The sequence below is a fragment of the Somniosus microcephalus genome, chromosome 16, assembly GCF_052327205.1.
Source record: "Somniosus microcephalus isolate GS21.2 chromosome 16, FLI_Smic_1.0, whole genome shotgun sequence".
Lineage (NCBI taxonomy): Eukaryota > Metazoa > Chordata > Chondrichthyes > Squaliformes > Somniosidae > Somniosus > Somniosus microcephalus.
Genome location: NC_141002.1, coordinates 97,830,924 through 97,857,257, shown reverse-complemented (window position 1 = coordinate 97,857,257; position 26,334 = coordinate 97,830,924). Strand labels below are relative to the sequence as shown.

The following is a 26,334-nucleotide window of genomic DNA, read 5'->3' as shown; positions in this document are numbered from 1 at the left end:
AAGATGGCTGTTGTGCGAAGTGGAAATACTGGTGCTCTTCTGAAGTTGGAGCGAAGTAGAGAGAGCATTTGGCTGTGCGATACCTGATCTGAAGTGCTTAAAGCTAATATATTGCTGTCAACTGAAAGAGTAGCATCCCTTGATAAGTACATTAAAAAAAAAACCTCTGTACGGTGCACAATACTGGCCATCATAGTGTAGGAAGGATATTATGAAACAGACAAGGGAACCAAGATTATACCATATCGCAGAAATTGAAGTTATGAGGAAAGGATAACGAAGTAGTCTTATTCTCATTGGAAAAGAGGTCTATAGGTGAACTATAAACATTTCCAAAATTATTAAGCAAAATGAACATTTTGTTAAAATATTTTGTGGTCAATACCCATTGCATATTCTCGCCATTTGGTTGTTGGCAGCAATGTAGGTATTCCAAGGAAATGTCTTGATAACACTTAGTAAAATTTAAGACAAGAGTAAATAACTCGGATTCGACAAATGTGTCTGTCGTTGTTAAGCTGGATTCTACATGCACTGATTGGAGTGGTAGATCCGAGAGCTAATTTCTGACTGCAGAATTGCCGTGTTTAAGCTTGAACGGTAGCTATGGCCCATTACCATGAGGGCAGTACAAAAAGAACTTTACGAGCACAAGTTATATGCAGTGACTAGGGCAAGTGATGTGTCATGGTGCGACACCTTGCAACAAGTCATGCAATTTTCTATTCTTACCATGTGTAATGCAATTTGCTACCAGAGAGTGCTACAACTTTTCATGAAAAGTCCCAGAGACAATGACATTTTCTGAGCAGTAACCAATCAATTGCTCTAATGGTGCATCAGATGAATTGTTAAATTAATAGCTCTTACCGGTTTTTCATGAAAATCAGCACATTAAGACTATTTTAAGTCATTTAAAATAAAGATAGTATTACAAAATAAAACAATAAAAAGACTTACCTGGGTGAGTAGTTACAGACAAAAATTGTTCCATCTGTTTTTATTTCAGAACCATCAATCCCTTTGGGACAGTAATTAGCTGCACAGCCAAGTTTATAAGTTATTCCCCAGACAAGCTGGAAAAGAATGTAAAGATTACTCAACATTCTTAAAATAAAGATTATGCCTACTGACGTAATAAAACTCACGACGCACTTGGTTTGAGTATAAAGCAAGGCTTTAATCAACTTGTTTCAGAACATGGAGGTCTAGTTGTACTTCACTAGTTCCTGTCTTACAAAATGTCCTGGGCAAGCTGGGCCCACACCCGAGTATTTATACTCCTTGGATGGCGCCACCAGCTGGCCATCCAGTGTTATTTCATCAGTCTTTCTTCATGGATCATAAGATTCATAACATCTACCATATGTATATAAAGTTAGCAAACTAATGTGGTAAATCAGAAGGAACATTTTTCCTTTTAAGGGATTTTAATCTGGCATCATATAAATATTTGTTTCTTCTATATATAAGGAACCAGTTCACACAGTTGGCGTCCCTACCTGTCTTCAGTTCATTTTGACAAGAGATGGTTCAGTGAAAGTAAGAAAACAAACATTTTTGCAATAGGCCAATGTCTGAAGCTCCCTCATTTGTAGGCACCGGAGGGGGCTTTAAGAAAGCAGACTCATTGCCACTCTTTGGAGAGTCAGCGACATTTGTGACCACTTCTTGCAGTCTACTGGTGCAGGGCACAGGCTGAGGTGTTACTAGTTGGTGTCGTTACAGGCCAAATAATGACAACTAGGTCATGCAAGCCCTGTGAAAATGTTCTGTTCAAAGCAACTGTGGCAGCACTGTTAGCTGCCAGTGTAAAGCCAACAACTTCCTCAGAATCTGTTCCTGGCATCTTGATTCCACAGAAATCTCCCAGTTTAATTTTCCACGGGGTTCTGCAGTTTTTTTTTATTCGTTCACGGGATGTGGGCGTCGCTGGCAAGGCCATCCCTAATTGCCTCGCAAAGGTGGCGGTGAGCCACCTTCTTGAACCACTAGTCTGTGTGGTGAAGGTACTCCCACAGTACTGTTAGGGAGGGAGTTCCAGGATTTTGACCCAGCGACAATGAAAGAATGATATATTTCCAAGTCAGGGTGGTGTGTGGCTTGGAGGGGATCTTGGATGTGGTGGTGTTCCCATGCACCTGCTGCCCTTGTCCTTCTAGGTGGTAGAGGTCGCGGGTTTGGGAGTTGCTGTTGTAGAAGCCTTGGCGAGTTGCTGCAATGCATCTTGTAGTGGGTACACACCACAGCCACGGCGCACCGGTGGTGGAGGGAGTGAATGTTTAAGGTGGTGGATGGGGTGCCAATCAAGCGGGCTGCTTTGTCCTGGTCATGGGACATTTCCTGCAATGTGATACAGATGTGGGTAGTGGACTCACCATACTTGTCCATCATCCCAACCATATGTGTGGAAACCATCACCACTGCCTGCGTATGAGTTCAATGCTCACTAATCATAGCTCTTTTCAAGCCTTGGCTCTTGAGATCTGGGTGCTGAGGCTCCTCAGCCGAAATCAGTAATTTCTCCAAACTCTGTGGAGAAATGGCACTCTCCCTCTCATCCACTGCGTGGTCCTCATTTTTACTGGTGCTCTGTGCTTCAGCCTTCTGACTCGCTAACTACATTCTCCCAAATAGATGTCTCTATGAGTTGGTAAGATGCATGTCAGAATTTTTGATGAATTAGCAGTTGTGTCTCTAGAAGTCCTTGAGTGGTTATCAGAGTGTCAGCCTCTTCATCTAAGGCACTCCTATATGTAAAGCACAGAAGAGCTTTATTAGCTGTGCATACAGTGATATTTACCCTTGAAGAAATAGTTGCTGCATATAAAGTAGTTTGAGAAAGCACGAGCTGACACTATGTATGCTGTGCCTTGCCCAGCCTTTACCAACCTTCTGTTGCCATCTTGCTTCCAACCTTGCCATTTCCCACAGCCTCTCCTTATGTCTGAAATCTTCTCTTCATTCAGACTCAGTTGTGAGTGATGGTTCCCCTTCCCCAGTTGCCTTTCTCATGTGATGGTTATGGGTGTTGGCATATGGAACTTGGTTAATTCAGCTTCCGAAAGGTGTTCATGTTTAGTTCATTCAATATGGGGGAAAAAAGGTGGTTGGCATCATTAGAGAGAGAGACAAATACAGGTTTCACTTAGCAACAGCCAGTGTTCAAGATTGAAGTAAGACCGTGGGACGTTTATAGTATTGCCATACTGTAAACATCCCATCACTTACCACTGCAATCTTTGCAAGAGGATGTTGAAGTACAAGCCAGTTGAAGGAGGAAACTATCGAATGTTGATGTACAAGAAATGTAAACTTGTGTGCAACGGCTTAAGGATGGTGCTTTTGACTGGAGACTACCAAATAAGACAATGCCAGTTCCAGTTTGATAAGAAAACACTGTATAAATATAAGCTTTATCCTTTGTTCAAGCAGCACAAGAAGGAACACGTGTTCTCTGACGTAAGAAAACTACTAGGCACTTGGTCTAAGCGTTAAACAAGGCTTTAATCAACTGTTTTTCAACATGGAGGTTTAGTTGTGTCCTTCACTAGTTCCTGTTAAAGAATGTCCTGAGCAAGCTGGGCCCATGCCCGAGTATTTATACTCTCCCTGGACAGCGCCACCAGCAGGCCGCCCAGTATTATTTCATAAGTCATTTCCACATGAATGACAAGATTCATGTCATTCTCTATCTTGCGTGCTCTATCTGAGACTATACTCCGCTTGTAAATTGCTTTTTATGCTGAAGTTAAAGAATAAAATGATTATAATAAGACTGAATTCATTACTACTCAAGTTAATAACAGAAGGGTGTTTAAAACAACAATGAGTGAACTTTTCATTTGGAGGGAGAGAAGACAATGTTAAAAGCACGAGTGACATGGATACTTACCCCATGATTATGAGAGGAGCAGACGCATTGTCCCTTTAAATGAAGATTAGAGGAAGTCTTTGTGGCAGGTTACGTGAGTTCACACAGTGGATGTCAGTTAAGATGCTGTTAGAATGTTTTCAGAGGTTTCCCTTTGCATTAATAAGTTTCCTTGGCACCCAGGTGCTATATGAGGAAGAGTATGACAAGGGAGTGAGTGATGGTTGTGTGAGTGGTAGAAGATGTGTATTGGCATCAATACCTGTACTTACCCTTGGGAGGTCACTGAACCGCTTCCAGCACTATGTGGAAGCTCTTGGGGTGGTGGAGGTTGCATTGACTGCCTCTGCACAGTCTGAACCACTTTCTTAGAGGTCTTCCTGCCCTCAGTGACCAACAGTCTTAATCTTCGGCCCCTCGCTTCAATCAACAGGACCTCCACAGATCTGTCAATGAATCTGGGAGTCTTTCCAGCTGCTGAAAACCCCCGAGGCTGCTACACTCAGAAATATTGGCCATTGTTGTTTGCTGCTGTCCAGAATCAGCTATGCCCTTTAAAACACTGCAGCTCTGAATCTGCCACTCTCCCGGCAATGGCAAACCCACCCTGTATACGTAATGTTAGCCCAGGGAGGAAAAAGCAGTAGGTTAGCAGCAGAGTCATGTGGGGGAGCGTTAGTCCAACTCTGCTACCAACAAGAGGAGAATCCAGCTCCGGAGATCCGCCAAGGATGGAAATAAAAATCACTGACCACCACTCAGATTGAGGAGATCTAAAATCCATGCGTTTCAAGGTCATTCACCTTTTACCAGACCCTGGAATTTTAGTCAAAGTTAAAAGTGAATGGAAAGAATTGAGTTGCTCCTGAAAAATCCACTTCTGGATTGTTTTCACTCATTCCCCCCACCAATATAAAACAACAATAACATCAACTTGCATTTATATAGCACCTTTAACATAGTAAAACGTCCCAAGGCGCTTAACAGGAGCGATTATCAAACAAAATTTGACACCGAGCCACATAAGGAGTGATATACCTATCAATTCCTCCAATAAAAGGCGAAGAGTTACGAAGGTGACTAAAGGTTTTTATTGACTAAATAACAGCCCACTCTCGTGGGTGATCCGATCCAAGCAGGAGGAATACCAGCCAGTCGCTCACCTTTATACCTGGCCTGGTGGGTGGAGCCAAGGCGGAGTCGGCAGTGGTCATCCCAGGTATAGCAGTGTGGCAAGAGGCGACCTCGTACCGTGATACAATAGTGGTCAGTGATACAGTTATAACGAACAGTGGTGAACAGTGCTAACGATAGTGAACGTGGTTTACCACATTCACCCCTTGTTTAGAATTAAGTCCGGCGGGGTGAAGTGTACTACCAATTCTGGTAGGTCAGTCTGTCCGGAGGCTTCGTAAGCCTCTCCGATCGCCGCAGCGGTGGTGTTGCCTTATCCGGTGCTGGTGCCTTATCCGGTGTTGATGCTGGTGTTTGCGTGGTCGGCGAGGGCTCGTGGGGTTCCGGCATGCCGTCTACCTGGACTGAGGTTGGGGGGGGTGGTGGCGGTGTTTCCGGATCGGCTGAGGGTGCGAGGTCTCGTAGGGAGACAGTGTCCTCCCGCCCGTCTGGGTACGCCACGTAGGCGTACTGGGGGTTGGCGTGCAGGAGGTTCACCCTCTCGACCAGGGGGTCCGTTTTATGGGTCCTCACGTGTTTCCGCAGCCAGACCGGCCCCGGGGCGGTCAGCCAGGTTGGTAGAGTGGTTCCCGTAGTCGACTTCCTGGGGAAAACGAACATTCGTTCATGGGGGGTGGTGTTAGTGGCCGTGCAAAGTAATGACCGGATGGAGTGCAGCGCTGTCGGGAGGACTTCTTGCCAGCGGGAGGTTGGGAGGCCCTTAGACTTTAAGGCTAAGAGGACGGCCTTCCATACCGTCGCGTTCTCTCTTTCCACCTGACCGTTACCTCTGGGGTTGTAGCTGGTGGTCCTGCTTGCTGCAATACCTCTCTCTAGGAGGAATTGCCGGAGTTCCTCGCTCATGAAGGAGGAGCCCCGGTCGCTGTGTATATAGTTCGGGAACCCGAACAAGGCGAAGAGGGCATTCAGGCACTTAATGACCGTGCTACTGGTCATGTCGGGGCAGGGGAAGGCAAAGGGGAAACGGGAGTACTCATCAACGATGTTGAGGAAGTACACATTACGGTCAGAGGACGGGAGGGGCCCCTTAAAGTCGATGCTCAGGCGCTCGAAGGGGCGGGTGGCCTTGATCAGGCTTGCTCGGTCCGGCCTATAGAAGTGCGGTTTGCACTCCGCACAGGTCTGGCAGTTCCTGGTCATGGTCCTGACCTCCTCGATGGAGTAGGTCAGGTTGCGGGCCTTAATGAAATGGTAGAGTCTGGTGACTCCGGGGTGGCAGAGCTGGTCGTGGAGGGTCTGAAGCCTATCGATATGCGCGCTGGCGCATGTCATTCGTGAAAGGGCATCAGGGGATTCGTTCAGCTTGCCTGGCCGGTACAAGATCTCATAATCGTAGGTGGAGAGCTCGATTCTCCATCTCAAAATCTTGTCATTCTTGATTTTGCCCTTCAGCTTGTTATTAAACATGAAAGCCACCGAACGCTGGTCGGTGAGGAGGGTAAATCGTTTGCCTGCCAGGTAGTGCCTCCAGCGCCGTACTGCCTCCACGATCGCCTGGGCCTCTTTCTCGACCGACGAATGTCGGATCTCGGGGCCCTGTAGGGTCCTTGAGAAGAAGGCCACTGGCCTCCCCTCCTGGTTTAGGGTGGCGGCTAAGGCGAAGTCGGAGGCGTCGCTCTCCACCTGAAAGGGGATGGACTCGTCCACTGCGTGCATCGTGGCCTTGGCTATGTCTCCCTTAATGAGGGAGAAGGCCGCGCACGCCTCCTCCGTGAGGGGGAAGGAAGTGGCTTTCAGGAGGGGTCTGGCTTTGTCCGCGTAATTGGGTACCCATTGGGCATAGTAGGCGAAAAGCCCCAGGGTTCTCCTAAGTGCTTTAGGGCAGTGGGGGAGGGGTAGCTCCATGAGGGGGCGCATTCTTTCTGGGTCGGGGCCGATGATTCCGTTCTCCACTACGCAGCCGAGGATGGCAAGGCGCGTGGTGTTAAACACGCATTTCTCCTTATTGTAGGTGAGGTTCAGCCGTTGGGCCGTACGGAGGAATTTCTCCAGATTCGCGTCATGTTCCTGCTGGTCGCGGCCGCAGATAGTGACGTTATCTAGGTAGGGGAATGTAGCCTGCAGTTCGTTCTGGTCAACCATCTGGTCCATCTCCCTTTGGAAGACCGAGACCCCATTAGTGACACCGAAGGGGACCCTAAGGAAGTGGTATAGGCGCCCATTCGCCTCGAAGGCGGTATACTGGCGGTCCTCAGGGTGGATAGGGAGTTGGTGGTAGGCCGACTTCAGGTCGATGGTCGAGAATACTTTATACTGTGCAATCTGATTGACCATGTCAGATATGCGGGGGAGGGGGTATGCGTCCAGCTGGGTATATCTGTTTATGGTCTGGCTGTAGTCGATGACCAGGCGGTTTTTATCGCCGGTCTTTACGACTACGACCTGGGCACGCCAGGGGCTGCTGCTCCCCTCGATAATGCCCTCTTTCAGGAGGCGCCGCACCTCAGAGCTAATGAAGGCTCTGTCCCCGGCGCTATACCGCCTGCTTTTGGTAGCGACGGGTTTGCAGTCAGGGGTAAGGTTAGCAAACAGAGAGGGTGGCGGGACCTTGAGGGTGGAGAGGCTGCAGGTGTTACGCGGTGGGCGGTTTAACGTTTGCTGGTTGTTGACTGTGAGTGGGGGGAGGGGTCCACCGTATGCTAGGGTTACGCTTTGGAGGTGGGATTGGAAGTCCAGCCCTAGTAGGACGGCAGCGCAGAGATGGGGGAGGACGAGGAGTTTAAAGTTTTTATACTCCGTGCCCTTAACCGACAGGGTCACGACACAGTAGCCGCTGATGTCCGTGGCGTGGGACCTCGATGCCATCGAGATTCGGCTGCGCGTTGGTAGGACAGAGAGGGAGTAGTGGCTCACCGTGTCTGGGTGGATGAAGCTCTCCGTGCTTCCGCTGTCGAACAGGCAGGTCGTGGCGTGGCCGTTCACTTTGATGTCCATCATTGACTTGGACAGATGGTGCGGGCGGGCTTGGTCCAGGGTGACGGAAGCTAGTGTGTAGCTGAGCGAGTCGTTGTCATCTGCGGGCGAGGCGGTCGGGCGTGGTGAGTAAAATGGCGTCTCCCACGAGGTAGGGCCCCATGAGGCACTATTGGGGTCGGTTGCCTTAATCAAAGATGGCCGCCCCCATGACTCATGTGTGGGGATGCTGGCCTCAGTTGCCCTAAACAAAGATGGCCGCCCCCATGACTCATGTGTGGGGATGCTGGCCTCAGTTGCCCTAAACGAAGATGGCCGCCCCCATAGTTCGCATGCGGCACTGCTGGCCTCTGAGGATCCGCTCCTGCAGGCCTTGGAGAAGTGGCCTTTCTTCAGGCAGGTTCTACATATGGAGTTCTTGGCTGGGCAGCGCGACCTCGGGTGCTTCTCCTGGCCACAAAAAAAACAGCCGGCGGCCCGATCGCGGATGCCCGATGTCGGGGCCGGTGCCGGGGGTGGCGGGGCCGGTCGGGTCCGGGACGCCGACGCAGAGGTAGGTCCCGGGGGCGGCGCTGGGAAGGGTGCTGTGGTAGGGGTCGGGCCCGAGTCCCAGGGTCGCGAGCAGTACCTGGTGAATGCTTCCTGATCTTGGTGGGCCACTTCCAGGGAGATAGCGAGGGCTTCAGCTTTTTCCATGCTGAGGTCTTTAGCTTCCAGCAGTCTTTGCCGTGAGTACTCGGACCGTAGGCCTTTCAGGAATGCGTCGCGGATATTATCTTCAGTATTTTCGGCTGCCGACACCGATTTAAAGTCACAGTTCCTGGCGAGTGCATATAGCGCCTGTGAGAATTCGGCTACTGATTCTCCTGGCTGTTGCGGCCGTGATCTTAGGAGGTGCCTAGCGTACATGTAGTTTACCGGGGTCCGGTACTTCTGTTTCAGCAGGTTGATGGCGGTCTCGTAGGTAGTCATGTCCTCGATGAGAGTGTATACTCTCGGGCTCAGTTGTGCCTGCAGGACACTTAGTTTGGATGCCTGAGGGACGCTGGATTCTCTCAGGTATGATTCGAAGCAGACCAGCCAGTGTTTAAAGTCTGCGGCTGAGTTTGCTGCTCGTGGGTTCAGGTCCAGGTACGGCGGTCTGAGGGCTCGCAGCCAAGCTGGCTGGTGTGGCTGTGCTCCTGGGAGCTGCGCTGGTGGCTCCTCCGCCGGTTGTGACTCGTTGTCGGACATCATTAAATTTAGTCAATAAAATTGATATACCTATCAATTCCTCCAATAAAAGGCGAAGAGTTACGAAGGTGACTAAAGGTTTTTATTGACTAAATAACAGCCCACTCTCGTGGGTGATCCGATCCAAGCAGGAGGAATACCAGCCAGTCGCTCACCTTTATACCTGGCCTGGTGGGTGGAGCCAAGGCGGAGTCGGCAGTGGTCATCCCAGGTATAGCAGTGTGGCAAGAGGCGACCTCGTACCGTGATACAATAGTGGTCAGTGATACAGTTATAACGAACAGTGGTGAACAGTGCTAACGATAGTGAACGTGGTTTACCACAAGGAGATATTAGGGCAGATGACCAAAAGTTTGATCAAAGAGGTAGGCTTTAAGGAGCATCTTAAAGAAGGAAAGAGAGGGAGAGAAGCAGAGAGGTTTAGGGAGGGAATTCCAGAACTTAGGACCTAGGCAGCTGAAGGCATGGTCGCCAATGGTGGAGCGATTAAAATCGTGGATGCTCAAGAGGCCAGAACTGGCAAAGCGCAGAGATAGGGAGGGGCGAGGCCATGGAGGGATTTGAAAACAAGGGTAAAAGCTAGTTGTATTGGAACTGTGACTGCTCTGAATTAGTCTTTGTGCCAAAAGAGATGGAAGGTGAAATGAGTCATACGATCTGTGTTCTACGTTCACAGCAAGCACAGCTGTGGTGGTCAGGAAAGGATTTGTATTGCAATCATTCTTTGCTAATTTAAATTTTGAAGGAACAACTAGCAGTATTTGAGTTGGGCTGATGTGGGAGGGGATAAATGCATGAAACTGTCAGCCTAGTGCTTAGCTGCAGTAATAAGTGCAAGTTAAGTCCTGGGTTGCCCAAGGAAAATAGACAGAGTAGAACTCAAGAGTTTGTTGTGAAAAGCAGTGGTCAGTGATCATCTTGAACAAACTCTGCAGTTCCGTTCACTTAATTATAGAAAATATATTATTGCATTGAGGTGACTCAGTTATGCAGTGAAGATAATTCCAGGTTATGGTTATGAGCTTGTTTCCTTTGAAAAAGCGGAGACTTCGAGGTGACTGAATTAAAGTTTTCAAGATTATAAGCAAAACAGACAAAGCTGATCCAGGCAAATTCTCAACAGGGTTTCAAATGTGAGGGACACATAAATTAAATTAAATGAGAGAATTTGATGTAAAAAAGGAAGTCGAGCTGTACTTTTTCCTCTTAAAGACTGAGGGCTGGGTTTTCCAAGCCCCGAGGAGGCGAGCCAGCCGGTAAAATCGGAGAAATTGGGGGCAGATGGCAAACCCGCCCCCATCCCGCCTCCGTGCCCATTTGCCAGGAGGCGGGAAGGAGTGCGGCTTCGGGTTCCGTTTCCTGGAGGCGGGAAAGGCATTTAATCCTTTTAACTGCCTGTTAACAGGTACAGGAAACTTTGTGTTATCCGGAGGCTAAATGTCCGGCAAGCTCGAGCCACCGGCAAAAATCAGGAGCCATTTCGTTAGGTTTTTTTTCTTTTCGTTGCTTTTTTCTCAACAGTCAAGCTCTGCAAGGTCTCGCTGAAGCTGTTGCTAAGCTACAGAGACGCTTGCAAGGTACAGCCAAGCTGTTGCTAAGCAACAGGGTTTGTTGCCAGATACGGAGCTCAAAATCTCCGTGTTTCAACATTAGCGCTGGTTTGTCCGGCAGTTTTGATCTAACGGCAACAGCTCGGTCCCGTCGGTGCCGGATAGCACAAAGTTTCCTGTAGTTAACAGGCAGAAAAAAGGATTAGTGCCATTTTACCTTCACAGGTGAAGGCTTCCCAACCTCGGAGAACCCCGCCGGGTTGGAGGAGACGTGGAGGAGGTCTGCGGCGGTCGAAGGCACCTGGAAGTAAGGTGTAGAGGTGAGTGATGGGTGCAAGTGTGGAGTGGTAAGTATGCAAGGTGAGGGATAAGTTTAAAAAAGTGTTCACTTACCTTGTTTTCCTTCCATAGCCTTTAGCCGCGCAGGATGGAGAGAGCGGACATCCTCCTTGTCAATTTCAGGTAACGGCTGATGGACCCATCAGACATCTGAAATTTACAAATTTGCAATGTTTGATGAGTCCTCACCACAAAGACTCATCAAACTAAAGAGAATGTCAGTGTTTGACAGCTCCACAGAGCTGTCAAACGCTGTCATTTCTTCTTTCAAGAAGTCTTGACGGATAGCACGTCTGACGTTGACGTGCTCTGTCAGTGACTTCTTCCCAAATTGGCCTACTGAGCCCGCAGGGCAGGCGTAACAAGCTCAATCAGGGGAAAATCCCTCTGAATGGTCAGGTGAGGATGGAGGTGGGACATTGACACGACAAGCAGCAGTCCCGCCTCCATTCACAAAATCCAGCCCAATAGGTTAGGGGAACAAGTTACCAGGTAAGACTGCAGGTGTATTTCTGGAGAGAAAAGCGATTGAGAAATATGGTGAGAAAGCAGAAAGGTGGGAGTAATCTATCAAAAAAGGATTATCATTGGGTCTGTGTTAAAAAACGGATATTTTGGGAGGAATCGCCGCGTTCAGTGGGAACAGAGTGGGCGAGCAGTTAAAATGGAGTGGCTCCATTTCCCGCCTATTTCAGATATTAACGCCACTCAATTTGACTGCAGATGAGACACCAACTGGATTTATGCGGGAGCCTAATGCATAAATGCTAAATCAAGACCCTATAACATCAATAGGACTCCAATGGCATTTAACCCTGCTTGGAGCTTGCCGTGGCCACACCGCTAAGTGACTAAAAGTAGCAGAGGTCCTCCAAGGTATGTACTTTCCTTAGCGGGGCCAGAAGTAGGAATGTTCCTCCGGGCCCCACATGGAAAGTTTGGGCCTCTGCTGCCCTGGGCTGCCCACCTCAGCACCCACAACACACTGTCGAGCATCTACCCACCCCTCCCCACGGCTTACCTGCTCGACGGTGAGTTCTCCCTTGGTGCTGGTGGGCAGTTCGAACTTTCTCTCCCACTTGCTGGCCAGCTGCCGTTTTCCACCCAATTCAGGCAGGTTGCTGATTGACGGCATGTGCAATGAGGCCCGAGAATTAAAATACCCCGACCTCAAAATTTATGCCAGTTCCGCACTCCCCCCCCACCGCCCAAAAACGTGCTCTGGGGTTAAAATCACCCTTTTGTCTTTACCCATATTTCCAAACTCAGTATACCTTCTCCATACTCCCAAAATGACAGCTGGATTCATCTCAGATGCAGGAACATGGTTGCTTGCCTTTCATCAGAAATCAATTCAATTAAAGTTGCTTTGAAGCAGGTGCGAATCGAATGTGTCTATTGTGGACTGAATTGTGCTGACTGCCCAAAACCAAATATATGTCGGAAACACTCAGCCGGTCAGGCAGCATCTGTGGAAAGAAACAGAGTTAACGTTTCAGGTCGATGACCCTTCGTCACAACTGGCTGACGCAGAGTCATCGACCTGAAACGTTAACTCTGTTTCTCTCTCCACAGATGCTGCCTGACCTGCTGAGTATTTCCAGCATCTTCTGTTTTTATTTCAGATTTCCAGCATCTGTAGTATTTTGCTTTTGTACCAAATATATGTCGATGGTCTTCATCAACACCGTATGTGGTCATCTTTGTGGCTGTATTTACAAGTTATAAGTATTGATGGTATTGCTCAGATTTGTTTGACAAACTAAATTTCAAACCAAGTGCCTGTTCTTCAAGGGAAATATTAGTATAAAAAAAGAATGACTTGCATTTCTATAGCGCCTTTCACGACCTCTGGCTTTACAGCCAATTAAGTACTTTTTGAAGTGTAGTCACTGTTATAAATGTAGGAAACGCGGCAGCCAATTTGCACACAGCAAGCTCCCACAAACAGCAATGTGATAATGACCACATAATCTGTTTTAGTGATGTTGATTGAGGGATAAATATTGGCCCCAGGACACCAGGGATAACTCCCCCTGCTCTTCTTCGAAATAGTGCCATGGGATCTTTTACGTCCACCTGAGAGAGCAGACGGGGCCTCAGTTTAACGTCTCATCTGAAAGACGACACCTCCGACAGTGCAGCACTCCCTCAGTACCGCACTGGGAGTGTCAGCCTAGATTTTTGTGCTTAAGTCTCTGGAGTCGGGACTTGAACCCACAATATTCTGACTCAGAGGCTACCCACTGAGCCACAGCTGAAAATTCAGACCATTTTGTGTGTTCGGCAATTTGGTCATCTTGCCATTGTGCACAGGGATATAATAAACTCAGTAAACTGGTGCTTACATAATTTTTCCAAAGACTATGGGGAGAAATTGGTCTGTAAAATGGGCTGCCGACTCGCTATCACCCGTTTTAGCATTATCGCACAAAGTCAAGATCCACCCTAGTGTGTCTAAAGAATACCCAGGTACGGTATTGCCCAGCCAACTGCGGATTAAGCCTACTACTGCTTTGTCCCAGCAGTATGCCTTAGTTTTAGTAAAGCATCTTCCACTGACCAGGGTGACAATTCCATTTCCCACACCGTTCCATGTGACCTCTCTAAGTGAGATTGTTGCCGGTGTCCTATTCGGAAATTAGGTCACCATTTAAAAATTTCGATTTTCTAGGTCATTTGATAATGCAAATTATAAGACGCATGCTTCATAAGCCAGAAGCCTATGTATTCAAGCCCAGAGGTGCCCATTACTGAGACTGCATTCCTGGGTCAAGCATGTTTTGGCAGTTCTCACAAAGGCCAGGATACAAAATGCTATACAGAAGCAAGGTATTCACCCTTTGGGAGGAAGTATTTATTGCCCTGTTCGACCTGCTGAATCACACCTCATCCCAATTTATCATGGAGCAGTACTGGTACCAATGGAGAAGGCTACAATTTAAACTGTGTATCCTCTTGACTAGGAGGAAATGTGGGATAGACAATATTTTTCACAGGGAGGGAGTATAGTGGAGGCAAAAGTAAGGATTACCTGGGTATAACGATCACACCTTTTTGTTGTGTTGCATTTTCTTGTCGCATAAATATAATCATCCCTTTCATCGAACCATTCTTTAATAGCTTCTGTGAGAGAGAATTGGCCTGATACAGCATAGATATTTTCTCCTATAGTTTCAAAATTAGGATGGCCTTTTCCTTTAGTCTTCAGGTGGGGATTATTTTTGAACTTGCAAGTCTTGCTCCATGCTTTTGCCGTTTTAGCAAGACCTGCATCCCAGCTCTAGATATATGAAAAAAGTTACAATAATATAAGGACATTTCATATCATGTACTACATTTTTTTCTCTTAGCATCCTCAGTTCAGTGCCTATAACCACTAACAATAAAACTCAGTGATAATTATGTCAGTGCCATATTTACTGCCACTTTGCATTTGCCATTATTATGTGTTATACACCAGTAGTAATTTCAACTCAGCATTCTGACCAACAGCAACTTGAGCTCTCAATGAGGGAGTTTAACAGCACTAAAGAAGCCACTTATCCAATTTTTCTTGACAGTTTGCAGTATTAATCATCCCACTCATTCAACTGTAAATTAAAACCTGTGGAAAATCTTCTCTGCACCACGAGACAAGAAATCTTTCGAGTTATTTATTTTCATGCTAGAAGTATGAGCCCTGAAATTCCTCGCATGGAGCTGCGAAAGTTGTACTATCTGCACTGGAGCCTCAGCGTTTCACCATATATATCATAGAATGATACACCACAGGAGGCCATTCAGCCCATCGTGCCTGTGCCGGCTCTTTGAAAGAGCTCTCCAATTAGTTCCACTCCCCCCTGCTCTATGCCCACAGCCCTGCAAATTTTTCCCCTTCAAGTATTTATCCAATTCCCTTTTGAATGAAGGAATAGAGGGGGAGAAATTCAGTAGGTTGCGCCACCCATTAGCGCCTTAAGAGGGCGCTAAGTGGGTCGCAAGCCAACGGGCGCCCAGGCACGGCACTGCCCACGCCTCCCGCTAAATTCCGCGGGACGTTAGTGGTGGCGCTAACCGTTAGCGCTGCGCCACTGCCGATGACATCATCGGTGTGCGCAGCGCCCCGCTGACGCCCCGGCTGCGATATTCGGCAGCGCCCCCTGATATACCGCCGGATGCTATGTCCGACCGGTTCAGGGGGGCCTACCTGCGGCCAGGGAGGCGCAAATTAAAGGTGAGGTGCGGGGTGGCCATTTTTGTTGTTGGCCGCCTGCCAGCACCTGCCTGCGCTCCCGTCCCCGTCCTCCTGAACCCCCCCCCATCCCCGCGGAGTGCCGGCTGCGCTCCAAGAGCCCGGCACTTCTCCTTGGTGCCGGGCTGTTTTGCCTGCACTCCCAATCCTCGGGGACCCAGCTGGGCCCCAGATCGCGCTGCACAAGGCGCCTCCCCTTTAAGAAGGGGAGGAAGGCCTGCAATACCGCAGCGCGACGTGCCACAGCATGTGGCGCTGCGGCACGTTGCGCCATGATATTCAGTCGCAGCGCCCCAAGAGGGATGCGGGGCGCCTCCAGTAGCGCCGCGCTTCCCGTTGGGGCGCAACCACTCAATTTCCGGTGGGCGGGCGCGAATGCTTCCGGGGCGCTACTTTTAGCAAACGGGGCTATACTCAATTTCTCCCCCAGAGAGTTGTACATCTAAGTTTGCAGATGACACTAAGTTAGAAGGCACAATAAGTTGTGTAGATGAGAGCAGGAAGTTACAAAGGAACATGGATAGACTAAGTGAGTGGGCAAAACTGTGGCAATATAGAGTTCAATGTGAGGATAGAGTTCAATGTCGGATCCAAGAAAGACAATTCGGAATATTTTCTTAATGGTGAGAGATTAGGAGCTGTGGGGAAGCAAAGTAACTCTTGTACATCATTTTTTGTACATTAAAAGGCAAACAAAAACTTCACTGTAACAGCTAGTGAGAGGATATAGAGGATACACAAGGTTGATGTCAATGCTAATGCTTGTGGCAACAAACTAGTAGTTTCTTTTCCATAAAGAACTTTTATTTGCCTAAATTTCATACATTTTCCAATAAAGGTGGATACAGTATAACATCTTAAGAATGAAAGAAAAATGCTCACTATTATGTCCGTGTGTAATTGAGACACGGACTGCAGGAGTTGGTTACAACAGGTGTTTACTGAGTGGAGACAAAACTGGAACTACTATGCAAAGTTACTACACAGGCTTATATACAGGGGTGGTCACTACTGGTACTGCAGTATACAGGGGCTGCAGAATATAGTTCCTTCTGCAAAGTACATACACTACAATTCCTCCCCTTTTAGCTAAACAGTACATAACATTCGATTAATAATTAAATAACATATTTACAATTACAATTGCTATACATTAGCTGAAGTTAAGCAATTATAAATTCAGTCTTTGAGGAGGCTTCCTGATTCTGTCTGGATAACGCCTCTTTGGGGTGTCAGGTTCTTCTGGCAAAGTTGATTCAGAATCAACGTCGTTGTTGGGTTCGTCTGCTTCCAATATCACCGATTCTGAGGTAGATGCAATTGGTACTTCGGTTTCATCGCCAGGTGTATCGGATCATGGTGTGGAATTGACGTTTTCCAGTGACTCTAGAATCTGGTCAGCATGGCATCTTTCAATGCTCTCTCCAACGTCCACGGTATACATGAGAGGTCCTTGTCGTGTACAGATCGTTCCTGGCTGCCATTTCTCTGTGCGGTAGTCCCGGGCCAAAACTGGTTGACCTATCTTAAAACTCCTGGTCGGCCTTTCATTCATATTCTGAAACTGCCTGTTCTCCACATCTCTTCTGATGTTTGACTTAACCAAATCCAAGCGGCATCGTAGTCTTCGATTGAAGAACATCATGGCTGGAGTTTGGTTGGTAACCGCATGTGTCGCATTCCGGTAGGCAAACAAGAAGTTATCCACCTTGTGTTGTAGGGGTATATCTTCATTACACATTGCCTTGATAGCCTTCTTGAATGTTTGAACGAACCTCTCAGCCAATCCATTGGTGGCTGGATGATATGGGGCGGATGTGTAATGCTTAACACCATTGTTCTTTAAGAACCTCCGGAACTCTTCGGACACAAACTGTGGTCCATTGTCGGAGCAAATCTGTTCAGGCAGCCCATTCCTGGCGAATATGGTTCGTAAGACTGTGATAGTTTTTTCTGTGGTGGTTGAGGACATTTTTATTACCTCTGGCCACTTTGAATGTGCATCCACCGCAATTAAAAACATCGAGTCCATAAATGGACCAGCAAAATCAATGTGCACCCTTTGCCATGGAGATGAGGGCCACTCCCATGGATGTAGAGGGGCTTGTGGTGGGGCGTTTTGGACCTTCTGGCATCCTGTACAGCTCTTGGTCATCTCTTCGATTTCTCTATCGATTCCCGGCCACCACACAAACGCTCTGGCTAAGTTCTTCATTTTTACCCCTCCCAGATGACCCTCATGAAGCTCATTGAGCACTCTATCCTTCAATTTGGGTGGAATTACTACTCTGGATCCACACATCAAGGTTCCTCGGCACACTGACAGCTGTTCTCTTCTCGGCGAGAATGCTGGCAACAGTGGTTCACCATGTGCTGGCCATCCCTTCACCGTTAAATCATAGACCCTGGAGAGTGTCGGGTCATTTCGTGTTTCCTTTTCTATGTTTGCATTCGTCACAGGTAGACATTCGACTATGGTCGAGTGGAATATCTCCACAGGATCCACTGCAGGTGCTTCTTCCACCGTCGGCAACGGTAGGCGCGACAATCCATCAGCATTCCCATGCTGTTTAGTTCCTTTCTACTCGATGTCATATTGGTGTGCCCCTAGGAAAAGGGACCACCTCTGTAGCTGTTGTGCTGTCATTATCGGGACGTCCTTCTGAGGGTTGAAAATGGAGACAAGAGGTTGATGATCAGTTAGTAGAGTAAATTTCTGACCGTGCAGGTAGTGATTGAACTTCTTCACCTGCCACACCAGGCTGAGGGCCTCTCTGTCAATCTGGGCGTAGTTACACTCGGCTGAAGTTAACGAGCGTGACGCAAAAGCTATTGGCCTCTCTGAACCATCAAGGAATTTATGTGACAGTACCGCTCCAATGCCGTAGGGAGATGCATCACACGCCAGTCTTATCGGTAGTGATGGGTTGTAGTGAGCCAATACTTCTCTTGAAGTGATTAGGTCTTTACTCTTCTGAAAGGCCCGCTTACATTCATCGCTCCATTTCCATGCTACTCCAGTTTGTAGTAGGGCGTTCAGTGGGTGCAGAATTGTGAACAAATTCGGCAAAAACTTATGGTAGTAATTCACCAATCCGAGGAATGACCTCAGTTGCGACACATTTTCAGGCGCTGGAGCCTTAACTACCGCTTCAATTTTGTCAGGGGACTTATGTAACCCCTCTTCATCAATCACGTGGCCACAATACGATATCTGTTTCTTAAAAAACTCGCACTTGGGGCGATTGGTTCGTAGCCCATGTTCTCTTAGTCTAGTGAGCACCTGCTCTAGGTTGGCAAGGTGTTCACTGTCATCTTCACCTGTCACTAGGATGTCGTTCAAGTAACACTGAGTCCCCGGAATCCCTTGCAGGACTTGTTCCATCGCTTTTTGCCATATCGCCGGAGCTGATGCTACTCCGAATACCAGTCGATTATACTGGTAAAGACCTTTGTGAGTGTTTATCGTGAGATACTTCCTCGAGGATTCTTCAACCTCCATCTGCAAATATGCTTGTGCTAGGTCAATTTTTGTAAAACGCTTCCCTCCAGATAGTGAGGCGAAAATATCTTCTATCCTCGGGAGAGGATACTGTACTGTGTGAAGGACTGGGTTCACCATCACCTTGAAGTCCCCACAGATGCGAACCTTCCTTGGCTCCTCAGACTTATTGTTTAACGTTTTCTTCATGACAGGAACGATGGGTGTCGCCCACTCGCTCCAGTCTACCTTAGATAACACGCCTGCATTCTCCAGATTCTCCAGCTCTGCCTCGACGGCTGGGCGAATTGCATACGGTACCGGTCTTGCTTTGAAAAACTTGGGAATTGCATTCTCTTCTATTTTTATCGAGGCGGTTACGCCTTTAAGAGTTCCCAGTTCTTGTTGAAATACCTCTTTGGCGTTAGCTAAGATTTTTGACAATCGTCCAGGTGTGACGTCGTCATCCTTTTTACCAGCCACAGTCAGTGCCTGAATGGAGTGCCAGTCTAAACTTATCTTTCTGATCCATTCACGTCCCAATAACGGTGGTCCACCATCTTGCAGTATGTACAGATACAATTTCTGTATTTCCTTGCCGTTGTATTCGACAGGCACCCTTATTTTCCCTCTGGGGTATACTTTCTGCCCCGTATACGTCTTCAAGACAATGGATGTCTCTTTCAAGGGTATGTGTGAGAATAGCCGCTCGTAGTCTCGTCGATTCATGACGGTCAGGGCTGATCCTGTATCCAATTCCATTTTGACTTGGGACCCTGCTATCGTGAGGGTGACCCAAATGGTTCGGTGATCCTCTTTTGCGATTACGTTGTGAAGTTTGAGACAGCTTAGTCTCTTGTTCCCGGATTCACTATCGCTCTTCTGGTCTTCGGAACTACCGTCCGTCATCTTTTGTACTTTCCTGTACTGTTCCTTAGTAGCCTTTTTGTTGTCGTTAGTCTTCTTCCCAGACCTGCAAACTCATGCAATGTGTCCCATCTTTCCGCATTGCCTGCATATTTTGTCCTTGGACCAGCAGTCCTTCTGGTCATGGGTTGTTCTGCCACAGCGATAACATTTTTCAAATCCCCGTGTCATTTCATGGGTGCCGTATTCCTGTGGCTTTTGCTGTATTTTCGCAGCTCCCCTTGCTGCTGCTTCGTACGATACTGCCACGCTGAAAGCCTTATCTAGCGTCAGCTCTTTCTCTGAGAGTAACCTCTTCTGGGTTCCTTCACTCAGGAGTCCACAGACAAATTTGTCCCGTAGGGTAACTGCCAGTCCTGCTCCGAACTGGCAGTGCTTTGATAGCTTGCGTAGTTCCGTAAGGTAATCAGCATTGCTCTCATCTTTATGCTGATTTCTCTTGTGGAATTTAAATCTTTCTGCTATCAGCAGCGGTGTAGGATTTAGGTGTTCCTGTAGGATATCAACAATTTCGTTAAAACTCTTCGCCATCGGTTTGGTTGGAGTGATCAGGTTCCACAATAGGCCGTACGTTCTTGCGCCCATTAAGTTTAGTATTACCGATGCCTTTTTCTCATCAGCTACTTCGTTTGCCTTGCAATATACTTCGACTCTTTCCACATACATGGTCCAGTCTTCTATTGCATTATCAAAGGCAGTGATATTGCCAGTCTTTGGCATCTTGGAAATCTAAGATGGCGCCTCCCGCGCTTTCTGTCTTCTCCACTGCTGCTAGCGCTGTTGCTGCCGTTTTTATGCCTTGATGGCGACGCCCTATGGTCTTCGCGCACTTCCCCCCCCCCCGTGCTGCTGCTAACGCCGCTCTCCGCGGTCCCCGTGGCAAACTGCAGCTCCTCGCGGCTTTCTGCGCTTCTAATTTATTTTATTTTCCCGTCGTCAGAGCAAACCCTACGGGACACTTTCCTCCCTCTTCTCGGGTCTGTACGCTGCCCGGCTTCGTAGCACCGGCCGCGCCCTGTGTGCTCCACCCTCTCTCTCTCTCTCTCCTCTTCCCGACAACGCTGCTCGGCCCCGTTGAAAAGCCACCTGATCGAGCTCTAGCCCGCCGCAGCCCAGGAAGGATCAGTGTACTACCTGCCACCAGCCCGATTAGCTGGAACACCATAGACAGGATAACCAAGCCCCGCTCTCGGCAGCCTCTCCTGCAAATCTTCAACTCCGATAAATCAGAGGCGGTTGCCCACGGTCGACGCCCGTTTCTTCTGTTTGTTTTTCTTTTCTTTCTTCCTTCTGGCCTCGACCTCTAACAACTTCGCTTCAGGGATAGATCCCCATGAGGTGGTGCAGAACTGTGGGTAAGTTCGGATCTGCTCGTCGCCAGTATTATGTCCGTGTGTAATTGAGACACGGACTGCAGGAGTTGGTTACAACAGGTGTTTACTGAGTGGAGACAAAACTGGAACTACTATGCAAAGTTACTACACAGGCTTATATACAGGGGTGGTCACTACTGGTACTGCAGTACACAGGGGCTGCAGAATATAGTTCCTTCTGCAAAGTACATACACTACACTCACGGCTCAGGAGTTTCTGTAATTATGCTGTGAAGAATTCTGTGATTTTTGTTTTGGTGATCAGAGGTTATCAACCTCCACACTTTTGCTTCCAGTACATAAAATTGATCAAACATTTCACTAGCTTTTGACTTGATTACTCGACGCAGTACAGTGCAGAATCTACCTCTCTAGCTTTGGGAATTTCCAGCGCTGGCACATTTTCACTTACACTCTCTGCAGCTTCTGCTATCGTAGTCTTTCAGTGAAGAAACGTTTTCGGCATCAATCTTCTCTCCGTAGATGTCACAGTGATCATCCATCGAATCAAAAAGACGGAACTCCGCCTCAATCGAACCTTTCCATGTCGAGTTCTTTGGCAAGCTCATTAGCTTTAGCTTTCAACAGGCAGCCGTTAAGCGGGATTTTCTGAGCTCTTTTTGTAATTAAACCTCCTAAGCAGCGCTTCATCAACATCGGCCATCTTGCTTCCCTTTCCTATCCCCGGTAGTCATTTCTTTTCCCAGCCCTTCAAGACGTCCACTTTTCTTTTCAGAATTCTGGAAACCTGTGCGACTAGCTCTTGAATCCTCAATTCCTTCTCTCTTCACAGCATCCACTTGCTCCCGCAGTGACAAATCACAATGCTTTTTATTTGTTTAGCCATCTGGAAAATCAACCTCCTTTCCTCCCTCACCCACACAACACTAAGAAACAGGTGGAAGCCTGGTCAAATCTGTTTGTAGGTACACTGACCACTGAACTCAATCAGATTGGGAGGTGAAAGCCTCAGGTTCAAAGGTGACAAGTCTCCTTAAAGCAGGATTTCTGCACGCCACATTTGCAGGAATGGCAAGAAAACAAAATTTCACAATTGGAAGTACAGTGAAACATAGAAACATAGAAGATAGAAGCAGGAGTAGGCCATTCGGCCCCTCGAGCCTGCTCCGCCATTCAATGAGATCATGGCTGATCATCCAAATTCAGTACCTTGTCCCTGCCTTCTCCCCATATCCCTTGATCCCTTTAGCCTTAAGAAATATATCCAACTCTTTCTTGAATATATTTAATGAACTGGCCTCCACCGCCCTCTGTGGTAGAGAATTCCACAGGTTCACCACTCTCTGGGTGAAGAAATTCCTCCTCATTTCAGTCCTAAATGGCTTACCCCTTATCCTTAGACTGTGACCCCTGGTTCTGGACTCCCCGGCCATCAGAAACATCCTTTCTGCATCTAGTCTGTCCAGACCTGACAGAATTTTATAGGTTTCGATGAGATCCCCTCTCAATCTTCTAAACTCCAGTGAGTATAAACCCAATCGACACCTAAGGAACTCACATCAGGTGTCCTTTAGTTGCAGGCGTCCTTAGTTTCAAAAGGAGGCGACTGCTGCCAACGACATAAAGTAGTTGCGCATGTGCAGTTCCAGTGGTTTTTTGTTTGTTCTCGCCGCACCTCCCACAGATTAGTGAAAGGGAAAGGTGAGAGGTGGAAATTTCAGGTATTGTGAGGTCTGTAATGTGACTTGAAGGTGATATTAGGATGTTGTCAGCTTGTGAGAGTTTCATTGTACTCTCATGGAGTGTGTTTATCGCTATCGGGTCCTCTGTTGTGGTTTGAACACACGGCTGGTGAACAGAATGCAGGCGCAGGATGTTAGGATTTAATCGGCTGGCAAAAGGATCATTGAGAAAGAGAATAGAGGCAGTGTGGAAAGATAGAGTGAGGAGCACTAGACAAAGAGACTGGGGAGGAAAACGAGAGGGAGGGCGGAGAAGGAACGCGAGAAGAGAGAGCGGCAGCGGTGCGAATAATTCATCAGAATGAACTGCTAAACCTTCCAGTACAATTTAACGAGGAAATGTGACTTGAAGGTGATATTAGGATGTTGTCAGCTTGTGAGAGTTTTATTGTACTCTCGGTGAGTGTGCTTATCGCTATCAGCTCCTCTGTCTGTTGTGGTGAACGTTACTTTTTCAAATTTGGGACCTGACATTTATGTGCAGAATGTTTCTGTGCAGCTTCCGGTTCATTGGCAGCAGTCACTCGGTTTTCAAAATGGTCACTGTATGTGCAGTAAACCGGATGAGCCAAATATCCCGGGATCGGCTGTATCTCCAGCAATGTTAACATAGAAACATAGAAGATAGGAGCAGGAGTAGGCCATTCGGCCCCTCGAGCCTGCTCCGCCATTCAATGCGATCATGGCTGATCATCCAAATTCAGTACCCTATCCCTGCCTTCTCCCCATATCCCTTGATCCCTTTAGCCTTAAGAAATATATCTAACTCCTTCTTGAATATATTTAATGAATTGGCCTCCACTGCCTTCTGTGGTAGAGAATTCCACAGGTTCACCACTCTCTGGGTGAAGAAATTCCTCCTCAAGCTCTGTCCTAAATGGCTTACCCCTTATCCTTAGACTGTGACCCCTGGTTCTGGACTCCCCCGCCATCGGGAACATCCTTCCTGCACCTAGTCTGTCCAGTCCTGTCAGAATTTTATAAGTTTCAATGAGATCCCCTCTCATTCTTCTAAACTCCAGCGAGTACAAGCACAATCGACCCAATCTCTCCTCATACATCATTCCTGCCATCCCAGGTATCAGCCTGGTGAATCTTCGCTGAACTCCTTCCATGGCAAGAACATCCTTCCTCAGATAAGATGACCAAAACTGCACACAATACTCAAGATGTGGTCTCACCAAGGCCCTGTACAACTGCAGCAAGACATCCTTGTTCCTGTACTCGAATCCTCTCTGCTGCACCTGCATGCTTACCTTCAGCAACTGGTGCACAAGGACACCCAGTTCCTGGTGTTCCTTCTTTTTATCTCTCTCACCTGGGATCGTGCCAGCAGGATGTGATTTCAGTTCTATTTTCTGTTTGTTGGGTCTCCCAGTTTATTTTTTTAAATTCGTTCCTGGGATATGGGCGTCGCTGGCAAGGCCAGTGCTTATTGCCAATCCCTAATTGCCCTTGAGAAGGTGGTAGTGAGCTGCCTTCTTGAACCGCTGCAGTCCGTGTGGTGAAGGTACTCCCAAAGTGCTGTTAGGGAGTTCCAGGATTTTGACCCAGCGACGATGAAGGATCGGCGATATATTTCCAAGTCAGGATGGTGTGTGACTTGGAGGGGGAACTTGCAGGTGGTGGTGTTCCCATGCGCCTGCTGCCCTTGTCCTTCTAGGTGGAAGAGGTCGGGGTTTGGGAGGTGCTGCCGAAGAAGCCTTGGCGAGTTGCTGCAGTGTATCTTGTAGATGGTGCACACTGCAGCCACGGTACGCCGGTGGTGGAAGGAGTGAATGTTTAAGGTGGTGGATGGGGTGCCGATCAAGCGGGCTGCTTTGTCCTAGATGGTGTCGAGCTTCTTGAGTGTTGTTGGAGCTGCACTCATCCAGGCAAGTGGAGAGTATTCCATCACACTCCTTACTTGTGCCTTGTAGATGGTGGAAAGGCTTTGGGGAGTCAGGAGGTGAGACACTCGCCACAGAATACCCAGCCTTTGACCTGCTCTTGTAGCCGCAGTATTTATGTGGATGGTCCAGTTAAGTTTCTGGTCAATGGTGACACCCCCCAAGATATGGATGGTGGGGGATTCGGCGATGGTAATGCCGTTGAATATCAAGGGGCGGTGGTTAGATGCTCTCTTGTTGGAGATAGTCATTGCCTGGCACTTGTGTGGCGTGAATATTACTTGCCACTTATCAGCCCAAGCCTAAATGCCGTACAGGTCTTGCTGCATGCGGGCATAGACTTCTTCATTATCTGAGGAGTTGCAAATGGGACTGAACACTGCAATCGTCAGCGAACATCCCCACTTCTGATCTTATGATGGAAGTGATGAAGCAGCTGAAGATGGTTGGGCCTAGAACACTGCCCTGAGGAACTCCTGCAACAATGTCCTGGGGCTGAGGTGATTGGCCTCCGACAACCACAACCATCTTCCTTTGTGCTAGGTATGACTCCAGCCAGTGGAGAGTTTTTCCTGATTCCCACTGACTTCAATTTTACTAGGGTTCCTTGATGCCACACTCGGTCAAATGCTGCCTTGATGTCAAGGGCAGTCACTCTCACCTCACCTCTCGAATTCAGCTCTTTTGTCCATGTTTGGACCAAGACTGTAATGAGGTGTGGAGCCAAGTGGTACTGGCGGAACCCAAACTGAGCATTGGTGAGCAGGTTATTGGTGAGTAAGTGCCACTTGATAGCACTGTCGACAGCACTTTCCATCCCTTTGCTGATGATTGAGAGTAGACTGATGGGGCAGTAATTAGCCAGATTGGATTTGTCCTGCTTTTTGTGCACAGGACATACCTGGGCAGTTTTTCACATTGTCAGGTAGATGCCAATGTTGTAGCTGTACTGGAACAGCTTGGCTAGAGGCGCGGCTAGTTCTGGAGCACAAGTCTTCTGCAGAACAGCTGGGATATTGTCGGGGCCCATAGCCTTTGTTGTATCCAGTGCGCTCAGCCGTTTCTTGATATCACGTAGAGTCAAATTGGCTGAAGACTGGCTTCTGTGATAGTGGGGACTTCAGGAGGAGGCTGAGATGGATCATCCACTTGGCACTTCATTGCCATCCTGGGGTCCTTTTCCATTAAGGGATATCCTGATCTTGGAATTTGCTACGTTGGCAGCATGCACAGGGCAAGGTGACTGCGGTAGGGCCAGAGTGCCTGGGAGATCTCAGCCAAATTGGGGGGAGTAATGGGTGTGGTGGTGGCAGCTGTCTCTCATTCTGCCAGCGCATTTCACACCTAATCTAGAGCCATCTTTTGTCTCCACTAGTCCTATCACCATCTCGTCTCGTCTTGAATACCTCTTAATGTCTCTTCACTTCTCTTTTGTTCTCTCATCCCCATTTCCCAACCCCCAAACTGGCCTTTTAATCTGTTTCATTTCCTGTGCTTTTTCAGTCCTGACGAAGGGTTTCGACCTGAAACGTTGACTCTATTTCTCTCTCCACGGATGTTGCCTGGCCTGCTGAGTTTTTCCAGCATTTACTGTTGTTATTTTGGGGGGGGGGGGGAATTAATG

At 48.0% G+C, this 26,334-nt stretch overlaps 1 protein-coding gene across 1 annotated transcript in view; it reads right to left on the bottom strand.

Moving 5' to 3' along the window:
• LOC147106420 (GLIPR1-like protein 1) overlaps window positions 1-26,334 on the bottom strand; it is a 34,533-nt gene that overhangs the window by 5,921 nt on the left and 2,278 nt on the right. Inside the window, exons 2-3 of the mRNA XM_086009518.1 lie at window positions 14,138-14,386; window positions 961-1,076 (exon numbers count right to left, since the gene is read on the bottom strand). Coding sequence (XP_085865644.1) covers window positions 961-1,076; window positions 14,138-14,386 — 365 coding nt within the window. The remainder of the gene's footprint in view (window positions 1-960; window positions 1,077-14,137; window positions 14,387-26,334) is intronic.